Source organism: Hyperolius riggenbachi, chromosome 10, assembly GCF_040937935.1.
Source record: "Hyperolius riggenbachi isolate aHypRig1 chromosome 10, aHypRig1.pri, whole genome shotgun sequence".
In the NCBI taxonomy this organism is placed as follows: domain Eukaryota; kingdom Metazoa; phylum Chordata; class Amphibia; order Anura; family Hyperoliidae; genus Hyperolius; species Hyperolius riggenbachi.
This window is the reverse complement of record NC_090655.1, coordinates 219,779,813-219,796,422: the sequence shown is the minus strand read 5'-3', so window position 1 is coordinate 219,796,422 and position 16,610 is coordinate 219,779,813. Positions and strand designations below refer to the sequence as shown.

At 48.2% G+C, this 16,610-nt stretch overlaps 1 protein-coding gene across 1 annotated transcript in view; it reads left to right on the top strand.

Annotated features, from left to right (window-relative positions):
* The first annotated feature begins 7,281 nt into the window (after positions 1-7,281).
* Positions 7,282-16,610, top strand: part of LOC137536332 (zinc finger protein 665-like) — a 15,841-nt gene continuing 6,512 nt past the window's right edge. The window contains exon 1 of the mRNA XM_068258505.1: positions 7,282-7,483. Within this exon, the coding sequence (XP_068114606.1) occupies positions 7,357-7,483 (127 nt within the window). The 5' untranslated portion in view covers positions 7,282-7,356. The remainder of the gene's footprint in view (positions 7,484-16,610) is intronic.

Below are 16,610 nucleotides of genomic sequence, written 5' to 3'. Positions count from 1 at the left end.
CCGGGTGTACAGAACACCCCCCTGCACCAAAACTGGAAGTCAGAGACTATTCGCAAATGTCTCCTCTAAATCTGAGCAGCGGCAGCCACAGATGCGCAGCTGCCGCCTGCTCATATCTGTGTGCGGGGCGAGGAGGACTCTGACTAGAGCGGGGGGCCCAGAGCAGATGCATTAACTTATCGGCAGCGGCGGCGCCGGCCGGTGATGGCGTCCCACTGGTCTCCATGGCTACCTTCCGGATGACGTGACGTCACCACGCCATGCAGCGGCCGGCCCGCGCTCCTCCCCTGGCCATGATTGGACACTTCAAGTCCAGACCGTGGAGAGGCTGCCTGGAGAACAGTGAGGCTCGTTTGGAGTAGTGATGCGAGCGTGCGGTCTCAGTCCCCTCAGGCAAGTGCAGCAGCCCGCCGGGTGGAATGTTTGGAAGCCAGCCATTCTGGCTACATATACTGGGACATATCCCCCTGCTGGCTACATATACAGTCTGGGCACATATCCCCCTGGCTACATATACTGCCCCCCCTGGCTACATATACTGGGGACAATATACCCCCTGGCTACATATACTGGGGGCATATACCCCCTGGCTACATATACTGGGGACATATACCTATCTAACCTATACTGAGGGCATATACCTATCTAACCTATACTGGGGGGCATATACCTATCTAAGCTATACTGGGGGGCATATACCTATCTAATCTATACTGAGGGCATATACCTATCTAACCTATACTGGGGCCATATTCCTATCTAAGCTATACTGGGGCCATATTCCTATCTAACCTATACTGGGGACATATACCTATCTAATCTATACTGGGGGCATATTCCTATCTAACCTATACTGAGGGCATATACCTATCTAACCTATACTGGGGCCATATTCCTATCTAACCTATACTGGGGCCATATTCCTATCTAAGCTATACTGGGGCCATATTCCTATCTAACCTATACTGGGGACATATACCTATCTAATCTATACTGGGGGCATATTCCTATCTAACCTATACTGAGGGCATATACCTATCTAACCTATACTGGGGCCATATTCCTATCTAAGCTATACTGGGGCCATATTCCTATCAAAGCTATACTGGGGGACATATACCTATCTAAGCTATACTGGGGGACATATACCTATCTAAGCTATACTGGGGGACACATACCTATCTAAGCTATACTGGGGGACATATACCTATCTAATCTATACTGGGGCATATACCTATCTAATCTATACTGGGGGGAGTGCAATTTAGCCTAGAAACTGCTAGTATTTGGCTCCACCCACACCATGTTTTGGCCACGCCCACACGCCACTTTCAGGAACCCCCCCCCTTGGAAATCCTGGATTTGCCCCTGGCGCTCCCCCTCTAGCTGAAGTTCAGCAGCAGCCACCGCTATTAGTAAGAGGCAGTGGGTGGGGATGACTCACCTTTTCAGCATTCCAGTGTGTTGCACTGTCCTCACTTCCTGCAATGCCGTCCACTTACAATACAGTGGGCGGCATTGCAGGAAGTGACAACAGTCACTCCCCGGCCTCCCCGCCGCTGTGCCCAATACCCCCTTCCTGCCTGCTACCCTCTTATGTGGCGTATGCCACATGCACATTCACTGTGTGTGGGTCTGTGTTTCTAATATTATATATTGTATATAGATTTTTTTTTATCTTTTCAGGCACCAATTCACTGTATCTAGCAATTATATTGAGGAACAAGCAATGTGTAAGCATGAGGCTCTGGCAACTGGAGATCCACCTGATTCTCCCCTTGCCAGCACACCATGCAGTGCAGGGGGGTGGGGCCCGGGGGGTCTTATCCCTTGTGGTACCTGGCTTATCTACACACTAATAACAGCACAACAAGGTGTGCTGGCAAAGGGAAAACCAAACAAATTTCCCTGTGCCAGCGCATCGGTTATGCATACCGTCTCATGTCCTCGATGCTACCAAGAGAAACAGCTGCACAGGCAAATGTTCTGGCTTAAAGAGACACTGAAGCAAACTTATTTTCCCCATTTTACCTTATAGGTCGCTTCAGTGCTCTAATGCCAAGAAATCCGCCGCGTCCCCACCGCTAAACGAGGGCTGCAGAGACCCCAAATCCCCAGGGGGCAATGCAGACGGCATTTCCTGGATGGGTCAGAGCTTTCAGCTTCAGCTCTGCCTCTCCTGATGTCAATCGCGGCGGATGGCTGCCTCTCCCCGCCCCTCTCACTCTTCCTTCACAGAGAGGGGTGGGGAGAGGCGGCGATCCGTGCGGCGATTGATGTCAGGAGGGGCAGAGCTACAGCTGGAAGCTCTGCCCCTCAGCGCTGCAAAATCCACGACCAAGTTGGTTGTGGATATTTGCAGGGGGATTTGGGGGCTCTGCAGCCCTCGTTTAGCAGCGGGGACGCGGCGGATTACTAGGTATTAGAGCACTGAAGCGACTTATAAGGTAAAATGGGGAAAATAAGTTCGCTTCAGTGTCATGTGCTTCTTCATTTTAGCTACTCAACGGGCCTGCTGTCTGATGTATGTCAACCATGCCCTTGCCACAACATCACTACCCGCTGTGTGGCTACTTGTACCAGCTGCAGGGCCGGATTACTGACCAGGCAACAAAATCAGTCACGTGGGGCCCCATTCAGAGTCAAAGGGGCCCCATCAGCACATAAACTAGCCCTCGCCATCCTGTCAGCGGTGGCTGGATGGTATAATGGTTAAAGGGACTCTGAGCAGTGCAGTAACTATGGAAAGATGCATATCATTTTAAAGCTCTCTTTCTCCTCTTTCCAATGATATATAAACGGCTGCCCTATGCCTTTTAGTTTTCACTATTTTCACGATCAAAATCGCTGACACAGGACGACTTTTCTCCAAAGTCGGCAGATCGATTCAGCACAATGCAATGAAATATAAGGAACCCAGGGGGATATAATTACAAACATCATGCTGATAGGTGTGAGGATGTAATTAATTAGTTGTGGGTATGCTTAAAGGTATACCCACAGGCACTGCTTTGAGTCCCTTTAAGGGCTCTGCCTCTGACGCAGGAGACCAGGGTTCAAATCTCGGCTCTGTCTGTTCAGTAAGCCAGCACTTATTCAGTAGGAGACCTTAGGCAAGTCTCTCTAACACTGCTACTGCCTATAGGGCGCGTCCTAGTGGCTGCAGCTCTAGCGCTTTGAGTCCACCAGGAGAAAAAGCACGATATACATTTTATTTTTCTTGTCTTGTCAAATGATGCCATGCGCTGCTGATTGTCTTCAGAGCCAGGCTCTCCTCCTAGGTCCCCCTCCTGCTACTGTGCGCTCTGCCGCTGCTCACTCTACCCTCCCTTCCCACAGAGAACCACAGCTGCAGCAAGAATGATAGCAGCAGATGGCAAACGCTCACTCACCTATCCATGATCCAAGCGATAGAGATCCCGTCATCTGAAACCCATCTGTCTCTTCTACAGTGCAGCCGCTCGCTCTGAACTTCCTGATTCTCAGATCAGACAGGAAGTAGGAAGTAGTAATAGTAGTAGTAACAGAGCAGCAGCACTCTAGAGGAGACAGATGGGCTCCGGATGACGGGACCTCTATTGCTTGGATCGCAATAGGTGAATGTGAGTCATCTGGTGCTGTCATTCTCCCCCACTGCGGCTGCCTTCTCTGCTGGACTATCGTATTCACTGGGATGGAGGCTGCATGGTGGCTGTCTAGTTTGGGAGGAAATCAGTGGTGGGGGTGGTTATGTAATTCTGCCTGGGGAACGGCTTCCGGGTTGGCGGTGTCCAGAGCTTTCTGCTATTGCCAGGCTGGAGATGCAGGGGGAAAGTGCTGCTGCTGTGATATCTGGTGCCCTCTTCACAGGGGTGCCCCAGCCCCTGAGTGCAAATGTCCCAGCCATTCATCTCTCACTCTGCATTTTGCCGCTGCTATTCTCTGCATTGTGCACCCACAGAGGAAAGCGGGCTGTTGCCCATAGCAACCAGTAGCTCAGCTGCCCCGGTGTGTGCGGCATGTTGCTGTGTAGCTGCATCTTCTGATTCTATTACGACATGATGGGGGGGCCCAAATAGGTTACTTTGCTTAGGGCCCCATTTAGCCTTAATCCGGCTCTGACCAGCTGTGTCGCTAGAAGCAAGAAGACAGCTGGCAAGAGACAAAGGGGAACGTAGACAAAAGGTCTTACCACCCATGTCCTGGCTGCACAAGACACTTTCAGTAGCTCATCAGGGTGGATGGCAAATGAGAGAGATAATGATTTCTCCTTGGCTGGCGCACCCGCGGTGCCACCTATGTCGATAGCAGCTACACGACACAGTGGTAAAAAATCTGGATGCCAGGTCAGGTGGTATGGTATGGTCTTCAAAACAGTGTTTAGTTGTCAAGAAAAAAAACAGAATCAACAGAGTTTAATTCTGTCTGCAATGTGCGGTGTAACCAAACGAAACACACTCCATACAGGAGTAATCTCTAAAACATGTGTCAAAAACACAGAGATAAAATGTTCAATTGGAATTGCAGTTTGCGGCAAATAAATTCTAACAGGATTAGCAAAACGGCATCTGCATTCTTTGCAGAGTTATCAGGGAAACATTGCACAATACCCCAGAGGTAGCAGTGTGTCTTGCACACAAAAGTACCATGATTCAATTCCTTCTCCCACAAAATACACAGAATAAAGATGGTCATCCTTGGAAGACCATTGTTCACAGAGAGTGCATACACACTGCCACAATGGGCAGATTTCAGCCTGTCTGGAAAGTGCAAAGGAAAACAATGTTTCCACATAATTGCTTTAAGTCAAACAAGAAAGTAAAACAATAAAAAAAAAAAACGCCCTGAGTAGTCTGGTTCTCAGAATGGACATGCTTGCCCCCTGGCCAACCCAAAAATGGGAATATAGGCGCATATTTCAAACAAAACCCCTCAACTTACCTGGCGCTTCCACCAGCCCCCATCAACTGATCTGCCTCACATTGCATGCTCAGAGTTCCAATGCTGGGTTCATGGTAAGGTGCAGAAGAAGTAAGCATGCAGAAAACACTACACACCATGCTTGAGTGATTGACAGCTAACAATTAAGCTAGCACACTGTTGGATGGCATTTGCAGGCCATACACAACTCTGTCCGTGACTAGGGGCCAGCAGGTGAGAACGTAGCTGTGGCGAGGGACAGATCTGCTGTTAGGGGACAGAGGAAGACCCTGGTAAGGTACTTTTTTTGTAAGGACCAAAGTATTTATAAGTGAAGTTGGGTTGCAATTACATTTGATCCCAAAAACTATATATATATATATATATATATATATATATATATATAAAATCACCACCAAGCGCATCCTAGGGTCTTCCTTGTGATTGGCTTTAAAAATCCGCATTCCGACGGAATTCCGCATAGCAATTCCAGAATTTCCGTTTAGCGCTATAGCAATTCTGTTCCGATGCGACGGAATCGCCAATTTCCGACCGGAATTGCGGAAAACGGAATTCCGCGGAATGCGGTGAACATCCCTAATAGATAGCCAGGAGAAGGTGCCTCAGTATTAGATAGCCAGGGATAGGTGCCTTGGTATAGATAGTCAGGGTTAGGTGCCTCAGTGTAGATAACCAGGAGAAGGTGCCTCAGTATTAGATAGCCAGGGATAGGTGCCTCGGTATAGATAGCCAGGGATAGGTGCCTTGTTATAGATAGCCAGGGATAGGTGCCTCGGTATAGATAGCCAGGGATAGGTGCCTTGTTATAGATAGCCAGGGATAGGTGCCTTCTTATAGATAGCCAGGGATAGGTGCCTCGGTATAGATAGCTAGGGTTAGGTGCCTCAGTATAGATAGCCAGGGATAGGTGCCTTGGTATATAGATAACCAGGGATAGGTGCCTCGGTATAGATAGCCAGGGATAGGTGCCTCAATATAGATAGCCAGGGATAGATGCTTCAGTATAGATAGACAGGATTATATGCCTCAGTATAGGTAGCCAGGGATAGGTGATAGGTGACTCAGTATAGGTAGCCAGGCGGAGGGCGGGCGCAGCGGCATGCACCAGCAGTGGCAGAGGGGACATCAATTACTCACTTTGCCGCGATCCAATCACTGCTTGCATCTACTTACTTCTTCCTGTTCGTTACGTTCCAACTCAGAGTAACAGCGTCCCCTAGTAGGCACTGTTACTGTGAGCTGAAACGCAGGACAGGAAGAAGTAAGTAGATGCAGCGCTTGGATTGCAGTGAAGTGGGTAACTGATGTCCCCTCTGCCGCTGCTGGTGCGCATGCCACTGTGCCCCCCCCCCCCACACACAAGCACAGGCCCGGTCGCACAGGTGACTGCTGTGACTGTGGCCCCTGCAGGCAGGGACATGGACACTGCTCTTCTGTGTCTTCAGTACACTGGTCTGAAGACTGACGTACTGCCACTGCCCACTGCACCAGACAGTGCAGCAGGGATCCGGACTCCAGCCAGAGGAGGTAAAGGAGCATGGGGTGGGGGAAAGAAGGCAGGTGGGATGAGTAGGAAGGGTTGAGGTTAGGCGTAGGGAAGGGGGTGGTTAAGGTTAGGCATCGATAGTGGGAGGGTTCACTGTGAGAATATGCATAGGTTTAGCTATAAAAAAATATCAGTATCTACTCACCTGGGGCTTCCTCAAGGCCCTGGCAGCCTATCTGTCCCATGCTGCAGCTCCGCTCCCAGCACTGGTGACCTGTTGAGAAGTACAGCACCAGCATAGAACGTTCCCAGTCACGGGAGTGGGACCACAAGTGGTGTGGCCATGTGCAGGTGCAGAAGTGGCCGACTTTCGCCAGGTCACTGGCTGCTACAGAGGAGACCACGGGACAACAGCTGGGAGTGAAGCTGTGGCGAGGGGCAGATAGGCTGCTGGGGCAGGAGGAAGCCCCAGGTAAGTAGATCTGTTTTTTTCTTTTAATGCCTGATGTTTCCTTTAATACTGATATTTTACCATTAGGATTACTGGGAGCCAAAATTTCTATGCATCCTTTTTGACATACGCATTACCAATAGCCTCGAGGCAGGTGAGCAGGTGGCGGAGGCAAAGACATATTAAAAAGTTTCACTTTGCAGCTACTAAGCAGCACGGCTTTTCCATGGCCCTGGCTGGACACACATGAGCTGTGGATTTTATCATTCCAAGTGGAATTTGTATCTCTGCCCTTTGGTAACACCCAATGAATGGAGATCACACACCTGGATATTTACCCAGAGGTGGAGGGGGCTGGGCACAGTGCTGCTGTGTAGTGAGCTTCCTGCCCCTCTCACTGTCTCTTCTGGTGTATCGCAGAGCAGGCTGTGTGTGCAGATCTCTGCCTGGCCCCACAGGTTATACATCTCTGGGCAGTATATTGCTGTGCAGGTCTGAGATGAGTGGAGTGCGCAGTGTGATGGTGACGGTGTGCCAGCAGGAAGGAGCAGATACAAGTTACATTCTATCTGCAGGAAAAGAGCTGGAGAGGACAGGAGAGCAGACAGGCAGCTCACAGCCCACTGGTGAGTAGACAGAGGCTGCTCAGCTAACTGGGACACTATTAGGGGGGTGGCCCTGGTGTGTGTTGTACTGTTAAGAAATTAGTTACGTTTTTGGAGTGCATATTGTTATGGTACTGGACAGTTCAGCGCGGGGGGAGACGAATGACGCTGCCGCAAAACTCCCCAGCGGTGGTAATTACTATTCCCCCTCTGAGTTGTTGCAAATCGGAGGGAGATGTAATTCGGGGTCTGGCAGCTGCCAGAGCCCTGAAATGCTGATACATGCCCGCACAGCATTAAATTGCTGCTATGGGGCGCCCAGCCCCGCTGAGCACTGTGCGCCAAGATAACCTGCTTCAACATTTTTGATATCCTCCATTTTGTGATGTGTTAGCTTAGCATAGCTTAGAAATGTTTTGCTAAGTGTGGTATTTTCTAAAAAAAGTGTCTCTCAGCTTCACACGCCAACAAGCACATGATCGCTATGAGAGGTTCTTCACACACCAGCCTAGACCCTCTGCTGACACAGGACAAACAACTTGCTACGTGGACTATGTGCTCACATTTCTGACTTGATGCATAGCTCCCAACTGTCCGTCTTTCGGAGTGACAGTCCCCCTTTGGGAGCCCTGTCCCTCTTTCCCTCTTTCCTCCTCATGTATCCCTCTTTCAGGACTTTATCCCTCTTTCTATATAAATATACAGTATATATTTCTCTACTAAAAAATTTGTTTGATTGACTCTAAACTTTATTCCTATCCTTTAAATTGATATATTACTAATTTTAAAATGTTAATATGAAGGAAAATGAACCAGGATAGAATATTTTACTTATGAAATCTTTATGATATGTGTGACTAGGTGTGTGATGGGGGCATTATTATTATTATTTATTGAATTTATAAAGCGCCAACATATTATGCAGCGCTGGACAATAAATATATACAATGATACAAGGATGACAGACATAACAAGGTTATATAACATAGAGCAAAGTTATACATGCAAATTATACAAAATACATGATCATGCAATATGGGCTGGTTAGGTAGGCCCAGTAATACAAGTACAGGCTGTCATAGGACAGGAGCACATGATCCTGTAGATTACACTAGGGAATGGAGGACCCTGCCAGAGGCTTACAATCTAAAGGGTGGGGTGGAAACACTAGGTGGGGCTGTTAAATATTCAGTAGAGAGTTACTGTGTGGTAGGAGGTGGGTAGGCCATCATAAAGAGGTGGGTTTTGAGGGCTTGCTTGAATGAGTTGAAAGAGGGAGCAAGTCTGATGGGTGGTGTAAGGGCGTTCCAGAGGGTGAAGGCAGCTCTTGAGAAATCCTGCAGGCAGGCATGGGAGTGTGAAATGCGTGGGGTGGCAAAGCGAAGGTCTTTGGAGGTTCGGAGGGGGCGACCTGGTGCAGCACCTACCTACCTAACCTATACTGCAGCACCTACCTACCTAATCTATACTGCAGCACCTACCTACCTAATCTATACTGCAGCACCTACCTACCTACCTACCTACCTAATCTATACTGCAGCACCTACCTACCTAACCTATACTGCAGCACCTACCTACCTACCTAACCTATACTGCAGCACCTACCTACCTATTGTATACTGCAGCACCTACCTACCTAATCTATACTACAGGCACCTACCTACCTAATCTATACTGCAGGCACCTACCTATCTAACCTATACTGCAGGCACCTACCTATCTAAGCTATACTGCAGTCACTTGCCTACCTAACCTATACAGCAGTCACTTACCTACCTAACCTATACTGCAGTCACTTACCTACCTAACCTATACAGCAGGCACCTACTTATCTAAGCTATACTGCAATCACTTACCTACCTAACCTATACTGCAGTCACCTACCTATCTAACCTATACTGGCACCTACCTATCTAACCTATACAGCAGTCACTTACCTACCTAACCTAAACTGCAGTCACCTACCTATCTAACCTATACTGCAGTCACTTACCTACCTAAACTATACTGCAGTCACCTACCTATCTAACTTATACTGCAGTCACCTACCTATCTAACCTATACTGCAGTCACTTACCTACCTAACCTATGCAGCAGACACCTGCCTATCTAACCTATACTGGGGGCATCTACCTATCTAACCTATACTGCAGGCACCTAGCTAATTAACACATACTGGTGGCACCTACGTAGCTAACCTATACTGTGGGCACCTATACCTGGCTCCACGGTGGGGGGGGGGGGCGATTTTTACACCCTCGCCCTGGGTGAAATTTAGCCTAGAAACTGCCCTGACCATAGGCTTAAACTCCCTAGTGACCAGGCTATTTTTTTCAATTTAGGCCACTGCAGCTTTAAGGCCTCGCTGCAGGGCCATACAACCCAGCACACAAGAGATCCCCCCCCCCCCTTTCTGCCTGTTGGTGGGCTCTGATCCCTGAAAGCATGTTTGTTTATTTATTTTTTGTTTTTCTGTTAAAAAAAATAAACGTACGTAGCTAGCAAATCACCGCAATCGGCTGTCTTAGGCATCAGCCTATGACAGCCGATTGCTCCTGGTGCTCTGTAGGGGACAGCCGAGTGACACGGCTGTCCCCAGTACAGTGCTGCCTTATATTGGAAGTGCTGTACATTGTAAATAGACGGCGGATTCGGCGTCTAACAGTCTCCTAGCGGCAATCGCCGATGGGAGACTGATGAGATGCGTACGCATTGACATGTGCGATCTCCTGCAAATCCCGCCTCAGGACTGCACGCCAATTGGCGTTCAGCGGTCCTGGGGCTGCCGCTGTGTCCACGCCAATTGTCCTGGAGCAGTCGTTAAAAAGGATACCATATATCAAGAAGGTAAAAGAAACGGGGGAGAGCAGGCATATACTCTTACCTGTCCTGATGGCTGTCACTCCCACCATTCTCCTCTCTGCCCCCGCATTGTGCTTAAAAGCCCCCCTTCCCCCCGAACGCTCTTCCGGGTTGTAGGAGTCGTACTTTAATGCACAGGCACTGCCCGGGCTGTCTGAATCCAACGGCCCACATCCGTGCCCGGGAGCAATCTGCACATGCGTATGATGTCACTGCACCTGACGAATGTGGGCTGTTGGATTCGGGCAGCCCGGGCAGCGCCTGTGCATTAAAGTCCGACTCCTGCAACCTGGGAACGGGGGGAGCGACAGGCATCAGGAAAGGTAAAAGTATAGGCCTGCTCCCCCCGATTCTTTTACCTTCTTTTTGACATCTGGTATCTTTTAAAGCTTTGTTTTATAGATCTGAATTCCCACTGTCATCAGATGCAATTTGGTACTACCCCATATGCTGATGACATTTATTTTACGTCACTTCATTATAATACCCTTACTTGAGCAATAAAAGCAAGCTATATTTTTATCTTGAAACAACTGATTCATTGTTAATTTATTTTATATGACACACCCCAGGCAAGACGTCCTGTCCGCCACTCAGTTCAGCCCTGTGTGTAAATGCAAATAGAGCAGCACCAGCTGTGTTCTTATCTACTTACCGGAGTCCAGTGCCGTGCTTCCACCTGTGCATTCACTGTTTAGCCTAGTGCCCGGCATCTCCTACCACATGTAGCGTGATTACAGATGACATGAGAAGAGTGAGATACTGGCACTAGAGGGAGCAGGAGATGGACGGGATGGTTGCACAGACACAGCACTGGACTTTATTACAGAGATGAGAGCACAGCTTCTGCTGAGCTATACTCTGCATTTATACACTAGGCTGGGGGAGTGCAGGAGGGAGATGGGGACAGATAGTGGCACAAGGGGACAGACATAGGCACAGGGGGACAGAAAGGTGCACAAAGGGCGGTAGAAGAAGGCATAGTGGGACAGAAGGATGCACAAAGTGGCAAAAGGGGGCAGAAGAAGGCACAGGGGGACAGAGGGAGGCACAGAGGCCAGAGGTAGCACAAGGAAACACAGGGGGACAGAAGGAGTCACAAAGGGAAATAAGGAGGTACAGGGAACCAACTAAAGGAGTCACTATGAGGAAATAATGCAGCACAAGGGGGTACAGAAAGAGGCACAATGGGGGACAGAAAGAGGAGCAGGGGGACAGAAGGAGGTGCAGGGGTGTAACAATCACCCCCATAGTGGATGACATGGGGGGGGGCTGGGGGAAGGCCGCGTCCTGGCGGCTCTGGGGGTTGCACAGGGCCATTTTTATGTGCAGTCTGGGCACAGCGCAGGAGGTGGTGCAGCAGACACACACATCTGTGAGAAGGGGTGCCCGACTCCCCCTTTCCTCACCTCAGGCCCCCTTCAGCGCTCTCACTATCCAGAAATTAGGAGCAAGAGAAACAGAAGATCAGAGCTCCAACCTTTTATTTACCCCTCACTCCGTTTCTGATTTATTGCCTTTGAAGAAGCAGGACCTCCTGTGAAATGGCTGTTAGGCCAGAATCTTGTATTGTATGTCGGATGGTGTAAGGGGTGAATAAAAGGTGACTTTGCAAGTATTGGCTGGTGCCTGGATCTTCTGTTCCTCTTGCTGCCTCTTTGAATCTCCATTTTAGAAGCACAGCCATTGCACCTGCCACCCCTCTACTGCTAGTCAGACATCTCTACCTCTCATTACACATCCAGAAATTAGAGCACAGCCAGGCAGGGAGACTCGCCACTTCCACGTTCCATGTGCTTCCAGTTTTCTATGTTTTCGTTGCTCACTGTATTTCCTGAGTAGCAGAAGTAGAGTGAGCAGTGGAGACAGAGAATACGGGCGGGCGTGGAGCTCTAGCGCATGAAATGCAGAAGAGGTGAGTCTCCATGCCCTGCTTCTGCTGCTCTGTGTGGTGCTGAAGGGGGGCCTGAGGTGAGGGAAGGGGGGAGTCAGGCCCCCCTCCCTGCAGCTGTGTTCCTGCTGCTCCTCCCTCTAGGCTACCTATACTGGGGCCCCCTATACCAGGCTAGCTATAGTGGGGTACCTATGCCTGGCTATCTATACTGGGGGCACCTATACCAGGTTACTTACGCTGGGGGCACCAATACCAGGCTACTTATACTGGGAGCACATATACCAGGCTACCTATACTAGGGACACCTATACCAGGCTACCTATAATGGGGGCACCTATACCAGGCTACCTATACTGGGGGCACCAATACCAGGCTACCTATACTGGGAGCACCTATACCAGGCTACCTATACTAGGGACACCTATACCAGGCTAGCTATACTGGGTGCACCTATACCTGGAATCCTATACTAGGGGCACCTATACCAAGCTACTTATACTGGGGGCACCAATACCAGGCTACTTATACTGGGAGCACCTGTACCTGGCTACCTATACTAGGGACACCTATACCATGCTACCTATACTAGGGGGCACCTATACCAGGTTACCTATACTGGGGGCACCAATACCAGGCTACCTATACTGGGAGCACATATACCAGGCTACCTATACTAGGGACACCTATACCAGGCTACCTATAATGGGGGCACCTATACCAGGCTACCTATACTGGGGGCACCAATACCAGGCTACCTATACTGGGAACACCTATACCAGGCTACCTATACTAGGAACACCTATACCAGGCTAGCTATACTCGGTGCACCTATACCTGGAATCCTATACTGGGGGCACCTATACCAAGCTACTTATACTGGGGGAACCTATACCAAGCTACTTATACTGGGGACAACTATACCAAGCTACTTATACTGGGGACAACTATACCAAGCAACTTATACTGGAAATGTTTTGTTTTTTTTAATATCCTACCTGGCCTGCCTTTCAAACTACTGTTTTGAGGAGAAGGAAGGGGGCCCCATCCAAAGTTTTTCAGGGGGGCCAGTGATTTCTAGTTACACCCCTGCACAGGGGGGCAGAAGTAGGAATGGGGGGCAAAAGGAGAAACAGGGGACAGAAGGAGAAACAAGCATGGCCAGAAGGAGGCACAAAGGGGAACAGAAGAAGGCACATGGGGAAGGAAAGAGGCACAGGGGGAACAGAAGAAGGCACATGGGGAAGGAAAGAGGCACAGGGGGAACAGAAGGAGGCACATGGGGAAGGATGGAGGCACAGGGGGACAGGGGGATGCACGGGAGGGAGAGGTGGCACAGTGGAGGCTGTGTGTATCTTGCAAAGTATTCAATGCATTCATCCAGTCAGAGTGTGCTCTGAGCACAAATGTTAGAATGTGGGAGTGAGGGGTTACCCTTGAAGAAGCACCACTCTAGTATTTAGAAGGAAATTATAAATCTGTATTCAATAATTTTGCAATCCACATGGAAAGCTTTAAAAGATAAAAACAATTAAAAACAAGCCTCAGATGCCAATCTATATATGATAATATATGATATAAACATGTATCAATAATGCCATAAATTGAGTAAATAAATACACCTGGTATACCATTAAATAAACACCTGCACATTGTCTAATTAGACAGTGTGTCAGTATGTGAACCCGGGTTCAGTCCTGTGTAAGACAGGGGGAGCTGTGTACATGGCAAAGTGGCAAACGGGCAATAATAAATATTCAGAAAAACATGAAGTAATATCCAACTAATTAATACATTGTGCAAAACATGATTAGTATACAGTAGTGATAATAAAGATAAAGTGCTAAGCAGTGCTGTGGCTATCATTGATATGATACTGGCAGTGGCAGGTAGCTGAAAGTGCAATAAAGGGTTATACATCACACAGGTAGATAGGCATGAACAGGTATGGATCAGGCTGAGGTGGGTATCAGTAGTGTCAGGGCGGTCCTCAAGTGTTTACATTTCCTAGCTCAAGGTGAGGAGCCTGGATTTTGTGTTTTTTTTTATATATTGTGTTTGATCCTTTGTGGCTAGGATTTTGTCTAGTGCTCTCCCTCTTCCCCTATTAGTGATCTTAGCACACACACAGCTTGCTGGTGTGTGCCCATAGTACATATGTAGGTATTAGCAGCTCCTTTGCAGGATTAGTTAGATGCACTATCTGTCCCAGGGAGGACGTTAAGGATATGTGCTCCTATTCCTTGCACAGGTTTTGAGTTAGGACACACACGACATTGGGCTACCCCTACGCGGTGTATGTCACTACGCAAGAGACTTTATTCTTCTAATGAAGATCTCAGCTTTTAAATTAGCTGTAGGGACAGCATTGATTGCTGCATGATTTTTGTGAATGGATTCACATGAAGATGTGCGGAAGTTTATTTTGACTTTGCTGTTTTGCTTGCCACACGTGTGGCAAGTGTTTAAATGTCCTAGCTTGAGGTGAGGAGCCTTGATTTTGTGTTGGTTTTTTTAGAGTGGTCCTCATGGGGCTGGAGGAAGCCCCAGGTAAGTATAAAAAAGGCCCAGTGTACCATCTCAGTTACGCTTTAAGGTTCCTGAAATTTTTGACACTTAAGCTATGTCGCATTAATAGAACAGTCAATTTTTGATTACTTAATAATTACTTTAATTACTTACATTTTAGTGATATTTTTTTTTCAGTACAATTTAGGCAGGGATGCTCATCCAATATTCGGGTATCCGAATTACCCAGATAATCCGAACTTTTTCCACTATCCGAACTCTGATTCGGATTCCGGATATCTGTGGAAATTCGAATAGCACTATCCGAGTTAACTCGAATATCTATCTGAAATCCGGAATCCAGTCGGATAGTTAGTTTAGATACCCGAATAAAGGGTTTTAATGGCAAAAAACACACTGGAGGCATTTAGTCCTAGAGAGAGAGAGAGAGAGAGAGAGAGATAGAGAGAGTGTCTGTGAGAGAGAGAGAGAGAGAGAGAGAGAGAGAGAGTTTTGGAAGCAATTTAACCAATTTAAAGGCCACTTCCGGTTTTGTATCCGGATATCCGAATCAATTTGGATTTCCCGGATAATGGGTTTGGATATCCAATTTTTTCCGGATTCCGGAACATTCGGATTCGGATATCCCATGGTTGCACTGGGTGCCAGCATGGGTGAGGGTGACAGGTGTGAGAGAGGCGGGGAGGGCAGTGGGAGCTGGCGGTATAGCGTCCGCGTAGGATGTGCTCTCAGCTATACTAAGTATAGCTGAGAGCATAAAGCATCTTTACATTTTGGCTCCTGATCCCCATTGGTCTGTTAAGGAACCAATGGGGAGCCTTGGAGCCAAAATTTAAAGATGCTTTTTGCTCTCAGCTATACTATAGCTGAGAGCAGTGAGGCGAGGGTGACGTGTGTGGTGGTGGTACGCGGTGATCTTCAATGAATGTAACAGAAGATCGCAAGATAGAGGATATTGGTGTGGGACCTTTCCTGAGGATATTGGTGTGGGAACTTTTTCTTAAAGGTACGGGTAAGTATTTCTGAAGGTTGCAGGACAGAGGATTCTGTCGTCGTGGGACATAACAGATTATAGCGTGGGACCTTTTCCCGAGGATATTAGTGTGGGAACTTTTTCTTAAATGTACAGTTAAGTATTTCTGGTTAATTAAGATTAATAAAATACTTTTTTCTCATTGTCGTGTTTTTATTTATTTTAACACTTTATGGAAATGGGTAAGGGGTACTTTGTACCCCTATACTCATTTTTCCTGGGAGGGGGGCAGGCATCTGGCGTCCCCTTCTTAAAGGGGACTCCCAGATGCCACCATGAACCCCCCAAGGAAGTCATCGCCCCCACCTCCTCCTGGGGCACCAGGGGTGGGGAAGAGCCTCTTGTCCATAGATTGGACAAGGGCTCTGGGGAAGAGGGGAAGGCTTGGCCGCCTTCTCCCCGGAGTCCCCCCATACCATGGACCGTGTGGGCTGGTATAGCTCAGGGTACGAAGCCCCAGTCGGCCGGGGCTCCGCATTCTGGCTATCCCAGCCTGCAAGGGGGGGCAAGGGGTTACAGAGGCTCAGGAGGGGGGACCCCACGCCATGTTTTTTACATTTCCCACTCTTAGCACAATAAAAAAAAATATATTTTTTATTTTTTGTTTTAAATATTGTTTCCCACTATCTTTTTGACATATCCTGCAAATTTGGTGTTGCTAGGATGTAAGGGGCCTTTGCTACTAACTGCTAATGTCGGCGGGAATTGTTTCCCTAAGAACTGTCATTTACGCATTAAAGGAAAAAAAGAGTTTAAAACAGAAAGAATTTGCAATAATTCAGGTTGGAGTGAGCTTGAGATGTCTCCCAGTGCAACACTGCTGAATATATGCA